Source organism: Suillus fuscotomentosus (genome assembly GCF_016647785.1).
Source record: "Suillus fuscotomentosus strain FC203 chromosome Unknown F5891scaffold_2, whole genome shotgun sequence".
Classification (NCBI taxonomy): domain Eukaryota; kingdom Fungi; phylum Basidiomycota; class Agaricomycetes; order Boletales; family Suillaceae; genus Suillus; species Suillus fuscotomentosus.
Window position 1 is genome coordinate 769253 of NW_024539514.1, and position 19683 is coordinate 788935.

Sequence of the window (19683 nt, forward strand, 5' to 3'; positions counted from 1 at the left end):
TTACATCAATCATTAGATTTATTACCACTGGCCGCCTAACCATCGCTCATGAACCGGAGATGAATCCCTGCAGGCGTACTAGTAAAGTATTTGCGTGATCTCCCTCGTCGTCGGCCGCAGTTATGCTTTAGGCCAAATCTTGTGATCAATTAGCGGCATTAGATCAACGATGACACAGAGGCGCTCGACCTGTCAACGTTGCGGGTTAATTGTCATGCAGACGCCCTTCGCTTACTTTACACTCGTTATTACCTCACCAAGACACTGAACGATACAGCATGCAAACTCTAATTGAATAATCTAACTTATCTCCTCAACGTGTGTTTGCAATTATAGCCAGATGATATATGCAGTCAGCAGGTCGAGAGCGTCATGCAGCGACAAGAAATAGCAGAAACAGGTGTCAGTATAGAAAGGTCGAATGAGTGCACCGACTATGATATACAGCAGAAAGCGAAAACGAAAAAAAAAATGCGAAGGTTATCCGAAAGTGATCAACATGCGTCGGAAAGTCCGAACACAAATTCTAGGGTCTAAGGACCATTTGGCGTGAAGGCATGGATTCGCGCACCCTGTCTCAAAAAGCTTTGCGTTAAGCGTGTAATGGCTGTTTTGGAAAGAGTCGTCACATCAGCAAGAAAGATCAACAACAAAGCCAGGTCCTTACGCGGTGCGACGTAATTTTCATGGGCACAGACATCAAATGACCGTGTGCGAGCCTGTGCAAGCACAGTCCCCTGAGATGCAATACTCATAGTACCAGAAGCATTAGTCCTGCGAATATAAGAAATGAATTTCATAAATTCAGTCATGGTCACCCGCCTCGTTCCTGCTCCACGTACTCTGATATCCGTAATAGAGAAATCCCGAGCTGGAAGCGGCCGCGCCAACGTATACTCGCGTCGGGGAACAGAAAATATAATCCAAGACGGCCCTGAAGGTCGCGCAATTTCTGAGGTGACGACACTAGGTTTCCGTAAAGCAAACGCCGCGGAGGTGCCTCCCCGTTTGGTGAGGTGCCCATGTCCAACGGTGACCCATCATCCGTGAATAGTGACAAGTGGGCGATCAAGAATGGCAGCTCCATCTCACTGTCGGAAAAATTATATTCCTGTACGCTAACCTTGTGAGATGCTGACGGAACTTACGGAATGATGGAATTTCCAAAGCGATCGCGTACAGTGAGCTGCACGATTACTGGCGGAGCTAGTGGCAAACGGGAGAGGCTAGCAGAACCAAATTCCGCGGTTCTTTGGGGATGTTGCACGACATCAAGGTGGTATGACCTAGCTTACCAATTCGTCAACGCGAGAAAGATCAATATACTACAAATAACTCGCCTCGTTTGACCATCGTTTAGGAAGGAGGAGTGTTGGACCCGAGATTGACTCGAAATATATTGATTAGACATGGATGGACTAGTGCGATCAGCGGAAGAAGCCTGGCTCCAAGCAGTGCCCTGCTGGCTAGATGACTCAGACTGAGATGGCATACTCCAGGACGACGGCGGTGACTGTGTGTTCGAATGGTCGCTGGCAGCTACGGACCTCGGTGAACCCTGAGGGCTTTCCCAGGGCAATTCGTGAAAGAGCTTCTTGTAGCTGCTAGGCATCAAGCGTAGTTCGCTCAGCAAGCCGGAGCCCTAGAACAGATGAACCACGTACGATGATATACACTTTATGGGTGTGATAGGCGTTACCGGACGTATTTGACGTGTACGCTGAGACATTTGTAATGGTGGAAAGTGAGCTAGGCTCCGATGTGTGCGTGAGGATAGACAGCAAGCAAGCACTCACTGCAACATCTCCTTCGACACTGGAGCGCGTGCGCGACGCATGGTCAACATCGTGAGCGTGATAGTTCAACGACTTGTAGGGAGAGCTCAAACCATTCTTGGCTGACACCTTTTCCCATGAGTATTGCCTAGACCAGTAGGAGTCAATACAGCGAGTTTGCATATGTCACGAGATATTTGCCTGGGAGACAAGGCGCACGCTGAGCCTACAGGAGGATTGATCAATACTCTAGAGCATAGGAGCTTGGAATTTATCCATTTCGTTTGTAGGTGACCATATCATATAATACCTATTTCCAGGGAGCGGAGCTCGGGGTCAGAGGAAGACTGAAAGGTATCAGAATTCTGAATCTCAGTACCCAAAAAGTTTGACACTGACAGATCTGAAGGCGACCGATATAGGGTTCCAAATCTGTTCGGAGCAGTATTTGGGAAGCTGAAGGCACGTCTTCTTTGGATCTCCCGCAGTAGTGATCTAAACAGGCCTGAACGACCGGCCGAGGTTCTGTAAATCCCATTGGGACGCTTACATGTCAGAATAAAATCTCACATAGGTAAGCAAATATTAGGAAGGTATATGTTACAGCAGTCTATCATACGCTCTTCTTCACGTAGCTCCAAATCCCTGCCACTCCCGATATCACTGATGCTGCTGCAAGAGCGGGTTTTACCCCGGCTAACGAAGAAAAGTTTTTTTATTAAAGAACGTAAACAGAGAGGCTGGGGAAAACCATCTGTACCTGTTGACTTATAGAGGGCGCCTGTTAATGCACCGGCAGCCATACTGCCGGCTGTGTCATGTTTTCCGCGAAAAGAGTCAATGGTGGAGTTGATTCCGTTATAGACAAGGGCTATGAGTAATGAAAATCAGTGACATACCCCAACAGGAAAGGTGAACTCACCAAGTACACCAGCTGAGTTACCTATGAACGTTCCTCTTCGCGTGACAGAATTAAGAACGCTGTTGATCCGGAGGCGGGTATTTGATACGGCTAGAGGTCTTCGAGCGCCTTCACTCACACCCCAAAAGCCACCCAAAGCCAGACCTTAAGGAAAGATAAATGAGCATGTGACAACAGAAAACAATAAGAATGGCCGAAGTTGGAGATGACAGCAATACGATAAGGTGAGAGAAGATAGAATAAGAGAGGGCACGAGCCGTAGACGTACAAACTCGTGCAAAACTCATGTTAAGGAGCCGAAAAAAAGAAGACCTACCACTGAGATACATTGTGCCAGTTCCGTAGCATAAATCATCACTCCAACCTCGAGAAGGAATGGCTGTGCCAGCCCCCGGCAACTCACTCGTCTTATCGTCATCTAGTACAAGATAGTCTAATTGATCCCCAAGTTGAGCTAGAGGATGTAGTTTGGCCGGGTCGTATGCACCCAGGAGCAAGTCATTAGCCGTTACAGCATTCTCCACGGACACTGCTGGTCCATCACGCGAGAAAGTGGCCGACCGCAAAAAAGACGTTGGGTCCTGCGAGCCGGAGGCCGAGTTTTGAGGGTCACTTGAAGACATGCTTAAGAACAACCAGCTTTGGTGGCGAGTGAGAGCAACGAGCGGATAGCCGACGAAATTTTGGAACGGCGCGAGGGTGCGTGAGAATAGATTACCTAAAGTACCACCTACTTGGGTCGTCTCCAAACGTACTTACCGCTTTAAACCTGAACAATTAGAAAAATGTCCTTTGCGACCGCGAGCACACGCGCCCTCTCAAGGCCTGCTAGCTTCTCTTTGAGGACAAATGCGTCCTTCAAATCGAGCCGAGCTCCCCGTTCAAGGCTTTTAGTACACACGGCAGGCCACGAAGCACCTGTCATTGCCACAGCGCGTCCCGGCTATGCGTTCCGTCGCAATTGTGCGGGTGAATCATGGAACAATGTATTCAAAAGTCAGCACCGCATTTTCTACTTTCATTTGGCGCTAAACCGGTATTTTTAAGGATGGGCAACTTCCACTACACTGCATTCGACGGCATCGGATCCTGCAGAGATGGAAGCCATGCAATGTCTAGAACAGGGGACCCAGAAGCTAGAGGAGGGTGACATTCAAGGCGCCAAAGAACTTTACAATCGTAGTGTTGAAATCAAGCGTAACGCTAGCTCTCTGTTCAACTTGGGCGTCACGCATTATCACCTCAGTTTGTCCCACTTATCCAAAGATTTCAGGGTGCTGAGTAATTAATTCTTAGAGGAGTTTGACAATGCCATTGCGGCTTGGAAAGAGTCAATAGCACTGCAACCCGCTAGTGCCGATGCTCACACAAGTGCGTGCCTCATCTTAAGAATTGTCTAAATCTGGATGACGACATTAGTATCCGAAAGACCTCGCAAGCGCATACATAATATCTCCTGTTGCACGTCCTGACCTCGCTTTGCATCATCTCCAGCACGTAAACTGCTTAGAGCTTCCTTATCGGTTCACTGACTATTGTGTTCCAGTATTGCGGCTTCCCTCTCACCGGAAGACCCTGAGATCGCCTTCAATCTCGCCGCAGTTTTGGAAGCCAGTGAGTAAATTATGACATGGCTTATTGTTCCTAAAATTAACTTTCGCTCCTTGTGAAGCTGGGCAACTCGAAGAGGCTCTGAAGCAGTATAAACGTGCCAAAGAATACGGCGTCGAGCGTGCCGCAATGCATATTCGGAACGTTAGTAATTCAAATCTCGATCGTGATCTCAAATCTCATATATCACTACTTCAACTACAGGTGAGCGCAAAGATTCTAGGCAAGACCATAAAAATCGCGGAAAACACGGATAGCACGGACAGCTCAGCAAGAAAATCAGATTCGTAATGCCGATTCCCGCGCGGGTTTTGTGGCATCAAAAAGCGTGGTCTCCGGTCATTTGAAAATTTAACGCTGGGCTATGTGCGAAGTACTTGTCTTGTCATTTAGTCTTGCTCCAGAATAGGACTTGGGAAGTCTACTAGACGGAAAGCGATGGCCCCTGCCACCGCGATGAGCCTCGTACCCGCGACCTCGTATCTGATTGGAGGCTGAAAGGTTTCCCCGTTTGAAATATGTAGAAGATGCTTGGAGCCGTTGTAATATCAAACCAATGTCTTCCCCCGTATACTCGGTACGAGGGTGGTCCGAAGGCTTTAAGTAAAGAATGTGATCATGGCCTTCGTTCGGGTGCGGAAACTGGAGGTCTGATGCAAACCTAGCCAGAATAGATTGACCTTGTTGGGGGTCCTTAATGGTTGGATGCGAACTTCCTGTTAAGCAACACATCGTCATCAATCTCTGTAATAAATAATTCATAAACAAGTTCACGTACGTTCCTGAAGACGAGCAGAGCAAACCTAGATATAAATGCAGTGTATGATAAAGCTACGATTAGCTTTGATTCTTTCTCGTGAACCTCAACGAACCTGATAGGGGGTATCGAAAACAATAACGCTGATCGAAGTACCAGGAAACTGGCGAGCGATATTGATCCAGTGTGATCGCTGTCTGTAGGTAGTGACAGCCGTAATATCAGCTTCTTCAATTTGGATACAACGTGATACAAAAAGGCCTACATCGCATCAAAGTTGCACCTGTCAATACAAGGCGATAAGCCTTCGCGGAGCGCGCGGTGAGCTAAACTCTCGACGCGCTGTCTCGTCCCAAGCTCATCTTGATTACATCTACGAAATTGCGGAAAGTGATGTTCGAGTGCCTGAGCAAACGTGGACTACAAGAATTGTGTCGGCCATAGTTTCCGGACCACCAATGATCCCAAAATCAAATGCAATTACCTTTCCCGATGCCACCAGTCCAACAAGGATAAGCATTGTCTGTGTGCCAGCAAACGGTGTTGGATCTTGCAAGGTTTCATCTTGGTCCTTCTTGTCTGAAGACTCTGTCATAGTAGTCACGGTGTGAAGAATCAAGTAAAGGGTTTGAATTTCCACCAAGTTGGATGCAATTCAACTTGAAGCTGTGATTCAAAATTAACTCACACGGAGGCCGCCACCGGACCCGCTACAATCTAACTCAAAAGATAATTTTATAAAGTGAAATTCACGGTTCAAATCCTCGACACCCTACACTCCTTGACCAACAATTCCTGGAGGTCCAAACAAAAATCTAACAGTCCCTTGGTTTCTCCCTAGCATGGCGATATCATTCCCATTATATAATTCGCTTGGATCAGCACTCCCGAGAGGTTGCTGTGGCCGCAGCGGGTGTTCATTTTGCCGCATCATAATCTTAAGACGAATAAGCTGATCCGCTTTGTATGGAATTGGCGGAGGTTGCGGGGTGCCAACGGGTGACAAATGTTGATTTCGTGGTGACGGGTGCGGGGAAGGGGATGCCGGAGTACGTGGAGACGTATTGGCCGACGGGTTTTGCGCGGCTTGTATAAGGAGGTCGATAAGTACATGTGCAATTTCTGTGGGAGGTGATAATCAGTTGGGGAACGCAAGTGGAGAAGTTCCCAACCTTCCAAGTCCTCGGCTTCAGCCAGGTACGTCCGCTCCCAATCGCCTTTTTCCTTTAGAATGGTTGCTACCCGCGAGTCCAATTGTGCCTCTACAAGGGGAGATGGCGGCGGTTCGAGGGTCGTCAGCAAGGATGCAGTATATAGACATCCTAATGCGACAGTATTCGGTGGATACATGATTGGTACCAATGTCCTGTGACTGTAATTTCGCTCAGATATGAATATAAGGTGAACTACAATAAAGAATGTGACACACCTGTCGATAGTGAGCCGCCATGCACATTTAATCAACTTCTTCGATGCTAAATATGCAGAAGGTTGAGTGTGAAAGTGTAGAAAGCATTGAATGGAGTAGACACACCTTTCAACTTCCTCCCAATTTTGATCACATACGAAAATGGCATTTTGCTGGTAAAATTGAAACATATTGTCTCTAAAATCAGTCGCTCCACAGCCAGCAGTCTCTGGCGGTCGTTCTCAGCCGTCTAAATTCACCACGTCAGTAGAAGAGCAGTTGAAATTCATAGATCATCACTCACCGGGGGATCCATATCGACTTCTCCGCCAACAGACTTCGACTTGGCTGCAAGCTCTGGGAATCGCACAGCATATGACACCATGAGAATCTCCCGAGGCTTTTTGAGCGTGTCGTGCATCTTGGTGGAGACGTACAGTGCTGCCAGAGTGACATCGTGGTAGTTGAAGTCCTTTCGAGGGAAGAACAGGTGAAAGCGGTGGTACAGATTCTGGGCAGTGGCTAAAGTCTTCCTAGGACTGTCCTTTTGCCGTCAACATGAGCATATCTTTCTCTGTAGGCAGAAACGCACAAGCCAATCTTCGAGCCCACGGCTTCTATAAAGCCACACGCTTGTTGCCTTGCTTTCTCTTCTTGCGTGGCAGACAGCTTTCCGCGTTGTTTCTCGGATAGGTGTTGTACCTCAGCTGACGTGAAATAGGGATGATGATATTTTGAGAATGAAGCTGGCAGTTGTGACGGCGATGGAACCCTGGAGTGTCCTGAATCCATAGTACTACTCGAGATATACACAATTATCAGGGATGTTCAAAATGTCGTCGTCGTCGTTTGGGAGCCAATGTGACACACGCTAGGTAGGCGTCACTGAAGGGCGTAGCTATTTTGCCGCGGTCGTGACGCGCATGTGACACGGCACTGATGCAGCCCACTGATGCGCCATTCCTATATGTTCTACGTTCGACTTCCAGATCAAGTTGAATGAGTTTTACGACCATTCCTTTGTTATTTTATTTGCCGTAGGGACATGTACAACTAGGTACATAAGCCAATGACTATTTTCTTTTCCTCCCTCTCTGGACCCTTCGAGCCTGTGGAGCACATCGACGTTTAACGGGCGGACATTTTTCAGCCGGCAGAGAAAGAACTACAGCTTCGGATAACTCGTCTGCAGACTCCAAAGATGTAGCATCAGAGTTATCACTGAATAAGGGGCCGTGCTGTCAATCACATAAGTTAGATATCTATCGAACGGAGCAGGTAATGTCTTCCTTACTTCAAGTTCACTCTCGCTATAATCTCTTCCAGAAACCCATTCATCAGGAATGTCGAGATACACATTCCATCGCCCGTGATGTTGGCCAGCATCTAAACCCCACTGCTGGTTCCCTGCAGGTCCTGCTTCTTCGGAATCCTCGAACATCCTTGCTTCTAGTGCGGTCAGACACTCGAGGTCGACGTCAGCCACGAAGCTGTTGGTAGGATAGCCTATCATGAGATCAGCCGCCATCTTTAACAGCATGCTATCGTTAAAATATAGCTAAGTTATACGGACAGTGTGACAGTTGAGGTGGTGAGGTTTGACGCGGCATGGACAAGGTTTGACGCGGTATGTGCTATGGTTGACGCTGCACTGACAGTAGGCCTGGACGCGGCATAGAGTGTGGGTGTTGATATTAGTACAGAGACTGCGAAGATGTTTGGGAGAACTTGTCATGGTGTGAGTGGTGCTTGACCCAGCCTAAACGAGGCTTTTGACATGCCATGGTTGGGGCCTGACGTGGTGGTGCAGACTCGGAGTATAGAGAGTGGATCGGACTTGACAGGGTGAGGTCGAGGCTTGACGCAGTGAGACAACACTTGGAGCTCGACACTGCGTGACTCTCGTATTGACAATATCACTCTCACTTAACATTAACAGATGCACATAAGCCATATGCTACCTGGTTCAAAGACACCCAGAGGGTGGAACTGGACTGCGTCGATGAAGCTGCGGACTCGTTGAGTCGTTACGAGGATGACGAAGTGACTAGCACGAGATGAAATTCAAAAACTGGGATTCAACGATAACCTTCGTGGAAAATGAAAAACGCGGGCTCAGAGCACCCAGAGCTCGTGAAGATGGTGTATGAGGTCACTGGATGTTTGTCTCTGTCCGTTTGTCTTCGACTCGGACTGACGAGAGTGGCAGGACACAGCCTCGTATTCCAGTTGCTGCGGGTGGTGGTAGCAGGATGATGACAATGTCAGATGATGGGTGCCTACTAACCAAGCTGCAGCTTGGGTTGCAGCAGAAGGCTGAGAGGAATCAGGATTTGCAGTGGTCCAGATCTAGTGATGTCGCGCCTGATGGATGTAAGCAAAAGCATGAGCAGACCCAAGTTAACTCGATGTGAACGCGTCTGGGAGTTGCGATCATTCAGACCTAATCCTGACTTACATAACATTCCTAAACCTTTTCTGACATCTTTCCATAGATTATGTGCAAAAAAATCAATGTAAGGTACAGATAAAAATTACTGAGTCATCTATTAATCGGAATCAGAAGCAGACCATCTATATTCTAGAAAGTAGGTATCTTTAATGATGGTTCAACAAAGAATGAAATCCAGTCATTGTGGTTGGTTAAGCAGATTACTTAGCATGCAGGCACAGTCAGCGGAATTTTCACGGTTGTCTACAAAAAGATGTCATGGTTGTGAATCGTCTGAGACTCAAGCGAGCTTACAGCAAGTCCCTAAATTCGGCATTGAGCGAGAAAAATATGTTGAAAATGAATCAGTAACGTACGGATAGACTAGTTTCTTTATATTTGACGCTCATATCAGCCGCGGTGAGGCGCATCGCCTCAATTGCCTCGTCCAAGGTTACACGGTATACACCGGTGCTAGCCATGGAAAGCTGAGCTGCGGTCACAGCCTTCACAGCTACATTGCGAGTCCCACATCAATAAATAGTATCATCAAATGGAGAAACGCGGACGTACCGCCCAGGCTATTTCGTTCCTGCAGGGGTAGATGAGCAGGTGAGCTTCATGATACTCTCACAATCACTTACGATACAAGGCACTTGGACCAACCCGTCGATGGGGTCACAAGTTAATCCCAGATTATGTTCTGCGGACCATAAACAAAAGGCACAAAATTAGAAAATAAGATGATCTTACCAATGCCAATTTCTGCAGCCTGAAAAATACTCAATAGAAGCTGACATGGAACAAAACAGAAACACGGACCTGAAGGACAGTTTCGGGCGATGCACCCATGCAGGCAGCAAAACCAGCACTGGCCATAGAACACGCAACTGATGATAGTGGCATGAACACCATCATTTTCTATAACAATTCGAATCAGCGCACCACCAACTTCCGCCTGACACCCTCCTTCCGCAGCTGAAATTGTGCTGCCCCTCTTGAATAGCATGCCCACTGCCTGCAAACTTTGGTTAAGTATCTGATTTTCGCTTGAATTTGATCTGCATCGCATACCGCTGCGGTCAGTAAGAAGGTCTTGACCGATTTCTCGGGGTCATCGCTGATGAATTCGATGATATATTTCAGCACAGCAGGGATGACACCTGCCGCACCGTTCGTTGGTGAGGTGACGATGCGCCCTCCACTGGCATTGACCTCGTTTACAGCAATTGCATAACAAGAAAGGAAGTCGACAGCAGGTATCATTGTCTTGCGCTGTAAGCAATGTTAAGATCCTGCAGACTGGTGAAAATGAATCATTACCGGAGGCATTGGCAGAATTGCATGATCGAACGAGCCTGTAACCCATGGGGCATGCGTATTTTTTCCTGATGCACGTACTCCACCACGTCCGTCACTTCCGTTCGCATAAGGCGAAGATTGGACATCTAATTCTGGTGCATCTATTGCCGCGACAGAAGGGGTAGATGCGGAACCGATGAGTTGCAAATCGGGTGTTGCAATCCCAGGATAGAACCTGTTTCACCAGTGGTTAAGGATCATGTTTATTGGTATGTAATCGGTGAACTATAACTGACCCTCGCATCAAGCGTTTGTACAGCATCGGGGCACGGCGTCGGAGACCCAGACGACCGGGGAGAGTCTTCTCAGCAGTGCTCACCCCTGATCGGATGCAATCGTCCATCACCGCCCATATCCGCATGAGCTACATACAATTAACCATATTTGAAGCTAATATGGAAAAGCAGAAGAATACCTTGTCGTTGATATCAGCCTCGGATAGACCAAAATAGCGTTCATTATCATGCACGATTTGTGCGATAGTGAGCTATTTGACCAATGACAATCAGACACCTCCATGAAGGAGTGAAACGTACGTTGTGTTTTCTTGTGAGTGCTAGGAGACTGTTTCCAGACTCAAACGGATACGGCGGATGCCCAGGATCGTTCGCTGCTGGTTGAGCTGGGGTCTGATCACCTTCGATGGCGTTGTGGGTCTGATGCAACCTTGCTCCATGCACCGCGCTCTTGTCGACACCTTTGTAAAATAAATTCTCGTCTACTGTTGCATTAGTTAGCCGCTGACCCACATCCAAAATTGATATTGGGAGATATACTCTTTGTCTTCTCATTTACTACAAATCCTCCTCCAACGCTAATGATTTATTCAATTTCTTCATCAAACCTCAAGGTTATTATACACACCTATAGTATTCGTTAGTTGCCAAGAGTTCGCCTTCTTCGCCAAAGCACGAGAAACGCATGCCATTCGGGTGTGTCTTGAGTACTTGATCCCACCGCCATAGCATATCACGGTCCATATCAAAGGTAATGCGGCGAATACCTCCAAGATGAAGAATTCTATTTGTGAGTATAGCTTCGTAACGGGAAGAGATTGTTCCCGTGTCAATGGTTTCAGGGTCTGAACCTTCAAGCCCGAGGAGGACCGCTTGTGGAGTGTGATGCCTGCAGAAATGGGATTCCAATGGTAAACAGCAAGAAATTGACATCATGGAGGGGTGGAATAATATATTCACCCTTTTCCTATGTGAAGAGAGCTATCGATTAGCGAACAGAACTCGGAAATCCCAATATTTACCCGTAGCAGCCAGTGATCCATAGCTATCATGCGGACCTCCACTGTCAGCTTGATGCAGAAAGAATCATGCTCTTGCACTCACAGGACTATTTTCACAGTTTTAACCTTCCAAAACAAGTTCATTCGAACGTATGAGGTGGAGAGCGGAAGCACGTACCTTCTCCAGCACTTGCAATTCCTGCAGGTCAGCAATAAAAATCTTGCCAGCGCGCATGGGCCCAACTGTGTGAGAGCTACTTGGGCCCACTGAACAAGCAAATCATCCATTCAGTCTCATGTTCACGCACTCAAAACGCAATGATACAAGGACTCACCACCGATGCTGAACAAATCGAATGTGGAAATGACAGCATGACCTGGTTTTACTTTTTCCGTTTCTACGAGAGTAGTGTCATCTCTTGCCTGACTTGATGTTAAAGTGTTTGTAGGATATTGTGAGGCTACCGAGTGGGATATCTTTCTGTTCCTGCCCACTGGAACAAGTCGACGAAAGTGCGGCGGTCGCGCACGAAACGCAGTGCGGATTGTTGAAGAGATCATTATGAATAGAGGAAAAGAGCTGAGAGGACTAAACGGTCTACGTATGCCTGTCGTTCTATGCTGTTATGATTCAGCTCAGCTGAACCTGCCAGCGAAAGAAAAACTAAAGGTCAATTGAGTCAAACTTGGAAAGGTTCAAGGTTCATCTTTTGGTATTATCTTATACTAGACATCCTAGAAAGGAAGGTGCTGTATTCACGGATCAATGCTGTTCCAAAATTAGATTCGTTCGACTGTCTTCCTTCCATTTGGCTTCAAGCCTAGGGGAGAATAGTGCTTTTCAGACCTGGCAGAACATCAGCCTGGGTTTGTCTACGGTTTTACAGGTCTCATAGAAAACAACACATTTTCTGCTGCTTTAAGTTAAACGAATTTGCAGACTCCGAGTACTTATCGATCGCACGTGCCTTTCGAGCAGAAATACATTAGCAAGTGTGTATTCGTACGCCGTCACAGTGGGCCTGACCTTCATTCTCAGAGGATGGGTTATATAATAACGCCGGAAGGCACCAAGGTACGTTTAATCTGCGTGAACTCGGCCGTCTCTTACACAGGAACCAGCTTGATTTCAATTCTAATAGTGCAGTCTAGGCGGTTCTCGATAAGGAGGAGCGACTCCGTGGTCCAATGAACTGCCATAACCTACTTACCCACCATGTGACAAAGGTACGCCGTCATCAACAACGAGGGAAGCAATGTCTAACTTAATGAAGGAGTGACCAGTCCCCTGTTACTCGTCCGAAAAATTTCGGCTCTCAGAAGCCGCGTCACTTCAAGGTACGAGCAATCACCGTTCAAACTGCGTGTACAGCCATTCAATGACCCCCGTCACCTCGAATGATGCATCAAAATTTTATTGACACATAGGATATATATCATGGCCGCTATTCACGCTCTACAGTGCGGGATATGCATTCGAAGTACCGTCGCAACAAAATACCTTCCACAGTGGTCACATCTTTCGAAAAGCCCGTCCCAGTCCCAGACACTTACACCTGTCTCACCGGAGAGGTCAGCAAGAAGACCTGTTTCATAGGCCGAGAGCCTGTTCATCACAACCATGCCACTGTCTTGTCCGAGCGGGAGACGTGTGGATACACGTTGTCCACGACGAGCCGCCATTGACAACTGACTAGCAGCAGCACCTTGAATAGATCCTTTGTATTAATTAGTTTTTGAATGATACTCTATAAATTGTGCTACAACTCACCAGCACGACGATGAACTAGTCGGATAAATGGACGTGGATTTGCTGAGGGTGCACCAACTAAACCACGGAGTTGTCGAAAGTCGGGCCAAACTGAGACATGGGATCCGAGATAGCCGTGGAAGTAGGGCGCAATGTCATGCTCATTAGGAGCAAGCTGGCGGAAGGCATCATGAACTGGATTCATGTTAGGTTGGGGGTTTGCAACTACGAGCAGACCATTAATACTGACACCTGCATCTAGGTAACAGTAAATACATACCGAGTGTTGGCAGTTCTTCGTAACTAGAGGTAAAAAAAGATGTGTGATAAATATCTGTGATGTTGGCTGTCGTGAAATCGTGAAAATCGTGTCAGTACAAAGGACGTGATCACCAGTGCAACATGCTAACCTCTAAATCCACACTGCTCATTAGCACACTGCATCAAGACATGCCCATTCACGGCAGAGTCCACAATCCTGGTGGAACAAGGTGTGTCTGAGAGCATGCCGCAGAAACATTCTATGAAAAGCCCTCGACGCTGCAAGTAATCTGCCAAGCCATAAGGACGAATGCGGAAACGACCCGACTTTGGGCTGCAAACATAACTTTAAGTCAGTGGTTGGCAGTAAGTCAAAGTGAGCTACACACTATGCAACAGTGACAAGTTGCTTCACCTCACGTGAAAAGATGACGAGTTCTGTGCTTCCATGCTGGTACTCGATACACGGGCGAAAAATTGAATCCATGATGGCTAGCCTGGCCTACTGTACTATATCATGAGCGAGATGCTGACCTTTATACAGAGAGCCTTGCTGAATCCCTCGGCCATGTTATGCGAGGTAAATTTTGAATGCAAGTGTCCGTTCAATGAACTGCAAGAGCCCGAAATTAGTGGGTTCCTAAGTGTGCGGGTGCATCGGTGCCCATTTGCAAGTCATTGATGAACGTCCAACTGTCACATATACAGGCAATTATTTGAATTCAATGCTAGTATCTGCCCCCCATTTTTCCTTCTGTCTAATTCTCAATGAGTCTTACCTGTTCGCAACTTGAAGCACTTGAAAAAGTGCAACAGATATTGGACAGTGCAGGATTGTCCCCTATCTCAGTCACAAGCTCAGTTGTGTCATCGCCGTCATCACACCAAAATACACCAGACGTGGATTCAACCCTCGACACCATCTCCACTCCCCCATATCCAAGATATCAGTCTCCCGCTCCATATTATTTTACCACCGAGGAAATTTCACGGAGAGCCAACTATGTGAATCGAGCCACCAAAGTCAGCGCAATTGTTGATCACCCTGTTCATGCTATCCTCGAGTATCCCATAACAGCACCTGGCAGCATTGCGCACCGTTTTGTTGTTGATCCCATATCCTTCGTGCAGCCTCAATCAGCATTCCAATATTCTCTTGGTGGAGGTCATGGTGGGCGTGAAAATGCAGTGTGCCTGCTTCTCCGAGATGATGCAGGCAAAGGTGTTCGTTGTCGCCAGCTTAAGTCATCGTGTATGTACATTAATGATGTCTGAGACTATTGATTTTATCATACTAATAAGAACGAGAACATACAGGCAATGGCCTCAAGGTATGTACATTCAACGAGGCCAGTTTCAGCAGTAATTATGCTGCATCTCCGACTTGGAGTCTGTCTCAGGCTGGATACAGTGATGATTCTGCAGAGGCAGAGGTTTTCAACAAGACTCTAGCATTTTTTTGTGCTGTCTCTGAACGGGGATGTGGCTTCGATGCAAACTTGGATTTAAGTCCTGAGATAGTACTAGACAGCTTTGATCTTCACTCCGAGTCAGAGTCCAGGGGGTGTGGGGCTCCCCTCATGTTATCTGTGAATAATCTTGGCCGTCCATATATTCAGTCAGTTCAACTTAAACGGCTAGAGTGTGTACTACATAGACTAATGATCCATTGCAGCTGCAAAAATTTCAATGCTTCTGTTTCTCGAGCTCGCACCCATCTTGTCCTCCGGAATTTGGACGAATTCAATACTGATTACTTGCGGGCACTTATAGAGAACGACCTGAAGGCAATTTCCTTTCATGAAACACGAGCAAAAAATGATGGATATGGTCCTCTCATGCCGTGCACATTTGTTGCCTCCCCTGCTGAGCAGAAGCAATGTTGTCGTGAGTTACTTTCTGTCATTTGAAGTAGCATATATCCTAATCTGTTGGGCAGCATATTGGCATCGAAATCATGAAGGAAAATTGGCTCGTGGAACACTTCATAGCTGGCCAGTTCCATGCAAGGCAAAGTTCGACATATATACACCATACAATCTCACTGCCTGCCCACAAGTCCTCGTTATCTGCACCAACAATCACAGCCACCCTCCGCCTGCACCTGTCAAAACTCCAGAAGCTATTAAAGCCATTTTCTACGAGTTGCTGCTCACACTCAGCTGGAAACTTGCTGATGCAACACCACGTCGGATTTTACTTGATTCTGCATTCATACAAGCTTTACAAGCTCACCTCAGTTGGAAGGAAACCCGCAATCCCACACTGTCAGACCTTCACCCGTCTCTTGGGAACTCTGACCATGCTCGGCGCCTCATCAACACTTTGCGGTTTAATGAATTTCCAAGTGGAACAGGATTCGCAGGTGCTATTCACTTGGCAACAAAACACGATCTTTTGCCCATTGACGAGCGCTATATTCGTTGTGCGGAGTCACATCAGCTATCCACCAAATCAGCATCAAATCCACCTGCGGCCACCACATCAACTTCGATTAGTAGTCTGCGGCTGATCATTTGTATGACAAAGCGGATGTCATGGCATCTGATGCAAGCAAAACGGCTCTCGATCGACACTTCATTCAAACGTGTACATGGCTGGCAGGAATTTGAATTTGAGTCTTGGGACGTTGCCCACATGAAATGTAAGTTCAATACCAAATTGCTCAACTCAGCTGATGGCCATGACCATGTATTGTAGCTGTTATTGGTGCTCGAGCATTCACGACATCTCAATCAGCACAAGCACACTTCATCCTCTTCCAACGAATATTCGAGATTGCCAGTGCGGACACAGGTTGTGCTGTTCAGTTTCAATACATGCACGGAGAAGGGATTCAAACCATCATTGCTGATGGACATAAAGGTCAAGGTCTTGGTAAGTATATTTTCTTGGAATCCGAGTCAACGTGAATTGCAATTTGAATATATTCAATAATTCCACAGGCCTAGGTATGTATTGCGTATACCTGTGTAAAGACTCAATACAGGCTTGCCGCTATGACACCACTGCTCTACTTCGTGACCTGGATCCATATGACCATCTGCGCCGCTTCTACCGTCTATGTCTTGCGCACTATAAACGGAATATCCGTAGTCTCCGTGGTCAAATTCCCAAAGATGTGGAAATTGCCATGTTGACGATCGCATCAGCGGAGCCTCATCCTGATCTACAGGGAACATTGAAGAAGATAAAGAAAGGTGGAAAAAAGGCTGCAGGTTTGTGATATTTTCTAATTCATGTTTTGAAGTATTTCTAAGGCAAGATTACTACCGGCAGCATGGCTTAAAGATAAAATTGAGGGCACGAAGTTTGTGCTACCGGCACTCTATCAGCCAAACAGTCTCATCCCGCTCGAAATTTGGAAGGCCTCACCAACTACTACCAATGGAAACGAGCAAGCACACAGGAATATCAATCGTGATGGTGTGGGTCTTACGCTATTGGGAGGAATCATGCGAGGATTTCACTACGACACAAACATCAGCGCTAGTTTGGACCTTTTCGATGCATTTGGCATCAACTCCAGCGACCGTTTATCTACCCATGCTTACCGTGCAAAACGTGCTCTTGCTCGACAAGGTAAGCAATACTAGTATATTCATGTTATTATCTAGAACACTTAAATGGTTTTCAGTCAGATATACAAGGTCTTCGCCCTCGGAGGGCAACACAAGCTTCGCATGTGTTCATCTCACTCCTCCACCTGTTGAGCCCCAACCTGAACTCATTCCCAACTCGTCTCTGATGACCGGTTCCACCGGCGGCGCCATCCCAGTATCGACATTCAGCACTCTCACTTATGCACTAACTGCAGGTGCACACGTTATGGATCATCGAGCTCGTTCCCCATCGTTTAGTGCTGCACCTCCCACTGTATGCGCAGTACATCACCATATCTATCCCACTCGAGATCAACTGAGCACTTTCAGTACATTGCAAGGTGCTGTAGAGTAGATGATACGATGCCCGGCGGTGCAATTTTTATTAATGGTGCAAAGATTACATGTATGATGCGATGAGATAAGTATTTGGGGGGCAGGAATCAGAATCAAGAGCGCGCGCGACCTTAAACTCGACGTCGGTCGCGGCCTTCATAAGATGAGGTGAGAATGTCAGAGAACCGCGAGCCTGGAACTGAGCGGCCGAGCAAGCGAGAGAGATGAGATGAGAGAAGGCCGCAATTCCAGGTCGAACGTGACAGAGACGGCAAGACAGCCGATGAATGAGGACATGGTGCAGTGGGTGTGAGAGAGTGAGGACAACGAGCGAGCGAGTGGGAGCAGTGAAAAGCCGGTGGAGGATCATAACTGTCTAGGAAGATGTAGTTAAACATATGTCAGTTGGTGAGAGTCTTCAGAGTTGGATTAGTTAGTACGTACATTTCAAAAGGCTAAAGGCAGCCTCATTAACCGACGAGGACACCAACGACGTACATCGATATTTGGAGCATCGAGCAGCGTGCGCAGGTTTGGCCGTGGAGGCAAGATAATAATGAACAGCCACGTCAGCGCTATTGTAAAGTCAACAGGCATTAGTAACGAAGATGGGCTCCTCGGGGTCTTGCATAGGCTTGAAGGAGCAATTGCTCGTACCTTGAACTGACGCAATCCCAGGGAGCCGAAAATTTTCGGACGAGTAACAGGGGACGGTAGACTCTTAATGAAGCTCGATTCATTGCAATGTGTCACTCCATACTGATATAACTTATAAGCCGTGTTCTCCGAGTCTCCACGCTCCTTGTAACCATCTTTTCCTGTCTGTTCGTCTCCATTTCCTCTCTCCCTTTCCTCATGCTACATTCTTAATATGCTTTTATACCGGCCCCGTTACCAGCGCACAGGGCCCCCTACCTGTTTCAACTCCGAATAGTTATAGACCTCGCCAACTCACTCTATGTTCCGGGCGTCTCCTATATCTCCCCGAGTGCTATTTAGCATCTCCTTGCACGCAGCCGGGTATTGAGTAAGCTCTTCATATCAACACTATCACCGTAGACAAAGCGTCAATAACTCATTTACTGGTTCAGCTCGATCGTAGCAACCCTCATCGCACACCGCTGGTGGTTGTATACCCCACTCTGGCCCATCTTCCGTTCCTCCAGGACCATCCCAACGCCTCGATCAACAAACCAGCTCGGAAAGGCAAGCGCAGACTCCCAGAGGACCCGCCCGTCACTGTCCTTACCACTCTTTCCCCCCAAAAAATAACATATACGCGTGTGTGCTATCCAAGAGACACTCCCTCCTCTCCTTCTCCTCTCTACCACTGTGCCACTCGCATGCACCAGAGGGCGTCTTCCGTATCTTCAGAAACTCACCCAGTCCGTACAACCGAGAGTCCTGCACGCTCAGTGGGAGATTTGAACTTCTTCTTCCAGCCTTCTTTACGTCTTCTATCAAGCATCCAGCACTGCTCCCCTAGAAAAAGATCGAATCCTGGCGGCAGCTTGGTGAGTCTTTATTGAAGGCACTCACTATCACGCTGGCGCACGGCGTATTTGACAGGTTCTACTGGTTTTGATGAGCCGGTAGCTAGGGCGTATCGTGTATGAGGTAGGAGGCGCTTTTGAGGCGACCAGCGCATACCCCGACTCAGTAGCATCATAACGCGCGCTTTCCAAAGGTCATGTACTAAGTGAATTGAACGCACGTCTCAAACGAGAACGTGCGCCACACTTCGTTTCCTGCCATGCTAATGGTTTGCAAAGACAAGCAAGCTGCATAGCCCGTTTTACAGCCGCGGAATCATGTGGTAACCCTAGGCTGTGTATCTTAAAATGACATCTGATGCTCACATCCACATTTTTAGCGAAATGGTTTGATCGGGGAACACACCCTAGATGTAGGAACTTTGCGGACAGAGGTTTTATAACACTATCCGTAATGTTACTTATCAGGCACGAAGCAAACCTCAGCTCCACGGCATAGTATGCTCACGGTAAGCAACGGGCAATCCGTGGCAAGTATGAGAACATACTTGCATGCGATTGTCACACTTTTGATGGTTGCGAACATGCGACTGCCCGGGAGATCTCCGCCGTTTTATTCCATAAGTCACGATCTGGTGCACGTGGTCAATGAAACATTGACTTGCCCATTTCTGCCCTCACTCCAATTGGTGCCTCGAAATTTTGATGTGAGCTTGACAGTTTACTGACAACAGAATA

The 19683-nt window shown here is 47.3% G+C and overlaps 9 protein-coding genes across 9 annotated transcripts; 2 read left to right on the top strand and 7 right to left on the bottom strand.

Moving 5' to 3' along the window:
* Positions 1-255: 255 nt before the first annotated feature.
* Positions 256-2289, bottom strand: F5891DRAFT_996757 (velvet factor-domain-containing protein). Its single transcript, XM_041378401.1, has 8 exons — positions 2175-2289; positions 1797-2122; positions 1665-1720; positions 1341-1604; positions 1149-1286; positions 843-1091; positions 668-774; positions 256-607 (listed from the first exon to the last, which is right to left on the bottom strand). Exons 2-8 carry the CDS (start codon positions 1956-1958, stop codon positions 534-536), a joined length of 1050 nt encoding a protein of 349 aa, XP_041233307.1. The 5' UTR covers positions 1959-2122; positions 2175-2289; the 3' UTR covers positions 256-533.
* F5891DRAFT_996765 (Tim17/Tim22/Tim23/Pmp24 family-domain-containing protein) lies at positions 2267-3442 on the bottom strand. The gene is made up of 4 exons (XM_041378402.1): positions 3014-3442; positions 2698-2841; positions 2536-2646; positions 2267-2471 (listed from the first exon to the last, which is right to left on the bottom strand). Exons 1-4 carry the CDS (start codon positions 3318-3320, stop codon positions 2389-2391), a joined length of 645 nt encoding a protein of 214 aa, XP_041233308.1. The 5' UTR covers positions 3321-3442; the 3' UTR covers positions 2267-2388.
* Positions 3443-3743: 301 nt separating this feature from the next.
* F5891DRAFT_939466 (uncharacterized protein) lies at positions 3744-4599 on the top strand (the record flags this gene model as incomplete). The annotated part of the gene is made up of 6 exons (XM_041374227.1): positions 3744-3942; positions 3994-4068; positions 4127-4220; positions 4244-4311; positions 4370-4452; positions 4513-4599. Coding segments are annotated over 6 exons (606 nt in total), but the record flags the coding sequence as incomplete, so codon positions are not given.
* A 60-nt stretch (positions 4600-4659) lies between these two features.
* On the bottom strand, positions 4660-5660 carry F5891DRAFT_939028 (P-loop containing nucleoside triphosphate hydrolase protein; the record flags this gene model as incomplete). Its single annotated transcript, XM_041374208.1, has 5 exons — positions 4660-5020; positions 5083-5111; positions 5181-5262; positions 5331-5485; positions 5550-5660. 5 exons carry the CDS (start codon positions 5658-5660, stop codon positions 4660-4662), a joined length of 738 nt encoding a protein of 245 aa, XP_041233310.1.
* A 75-nt stretch (positions 5661-5735) lies between these two features.
* Positions 5736-7510, bottom strand: F5891DRAFT_996772 (cyclin-like protein). The gene is made up of 6 exons (XM_041378403.1): positions 7066-7510; positions 6778-7012; positions 6600-6723; positions 6495-6540; positions 6238-6437; positions 5736-6187 (listed from the first exon to the last, which is right to left on the bottom strand). The coding sequence occupies exons 1-6, from the start codon at positions 7263-7265 to the stop codon at positions 5838-5840; spliced, it is 1155 nt and encodes a 384-aa protein (XP_041233311.1). The 5' UTR covers positions 7266-7510; the 3' UTR covers positions 5736-5837.
* A 23-nt stretch (positions 7511-7533) lies between these two features.
* On the bottom strand, positions 7534-8069 carry F5891DRAFT_996775 (uncharacterized protein). Its single transcript, XM_041378404.1, has 3 exons — positions 8047-8069; positions 7768-7979; positions 7534-7711 (listed from the first exon to the last, which is right to left on the bottom strand). The coding sequence occupies exons 2-3, from the start codon at positions 7912-7914 to the stop codon at positions 7547-7549; spliced, it is 312 nt and encodes a 103-aa protein (XP_041233312.1). The 5' UTR covers positions 7915-7979; positions 8047-8069; the 3' UTR covers positions 7534-7546.
* Positions 8070-8947: 878 nt separating this feature from the next.
* Positions 8948-12193, bottom strand: F5891DRAFT_996785 (serine dehydratase alpha chain-domain-containing protein). Its single transcript, XM_041378405.1, has 17 exons — positions 11839-12193; positions 11654-11770; positions 11500-11572; positions 11131-11391; positions 11043-11080; positions 10803-10987; positions 10682-10753; positions 10503-10630; positions 10228-10441; positions 9979-10179; positions 9850-9922; positions 9727-9794; positions 9658-9676; positions 9549-9607; positions 9478-9496; positions 9282-9418; positions 8948-9168 (listed from the first exon to the last, which is right to left on the bottom strand). Exons 1-17 carry the CDS (start codon positions 12062-12064, stop codon positions 9130-9132), a joined length of 1929 nt encoding a protein of 642 aa, XP_041233313.1. The 5' UTR covers positions 12065-12193; the 3' UTR covers positions 8948-9129.
* Positions 12194-12773: 580 nt separating this feature from the next.
* Positions 12774-13638, bottom strand: F5891DRAFT_211809 (uncharacterized protein). The gene is made up of 3 exons (XM_041370917.1): positions 13534-13638; positions 13275-13478; positions 12774-13221 (listed from the first exon to the last, which is right to left on the bottom strand). Exons 2-3 carry the CDS (start codon positions 13456-13458, stop codon positions 12953-12955), a joined length of 453 nt encoding a protein of 150 aa, XP_041233314.1. The 5' UTR covers positions 13459-13478; positions 13534-13638; the 3' UTR covers positions 12774-12952.
* Positions 13639-14282: 644 nt separating this feature from the next.
* F5891DRAFT_1220013 (uncharacterized protein) lies at positions 14283-17527 on the top strand (the record flags this gene model as incomplete). The annotated part of the gene is made up of 9 exons (XM_041369392.1): positions 14283-14766; positions 14832-14845; positions 14915-15132; positions 15190-15401; positions 15454-16158; positions 16215-16391; positions 16460-16732; positions 16794-17096; positions 17152-17527. The coding sequence occupies 9 exons, from the start codon at positions 14283-14285 to the stop codon at positions 17469-17471; spliced, it is 2706 nt and encodes a 901-aa protein (XP_041233315.1). The 3' UTR covers positions 17472-17527.
* Between the last annotated feature and the right edge of the window lie 2156 nt (positions 17528-19683).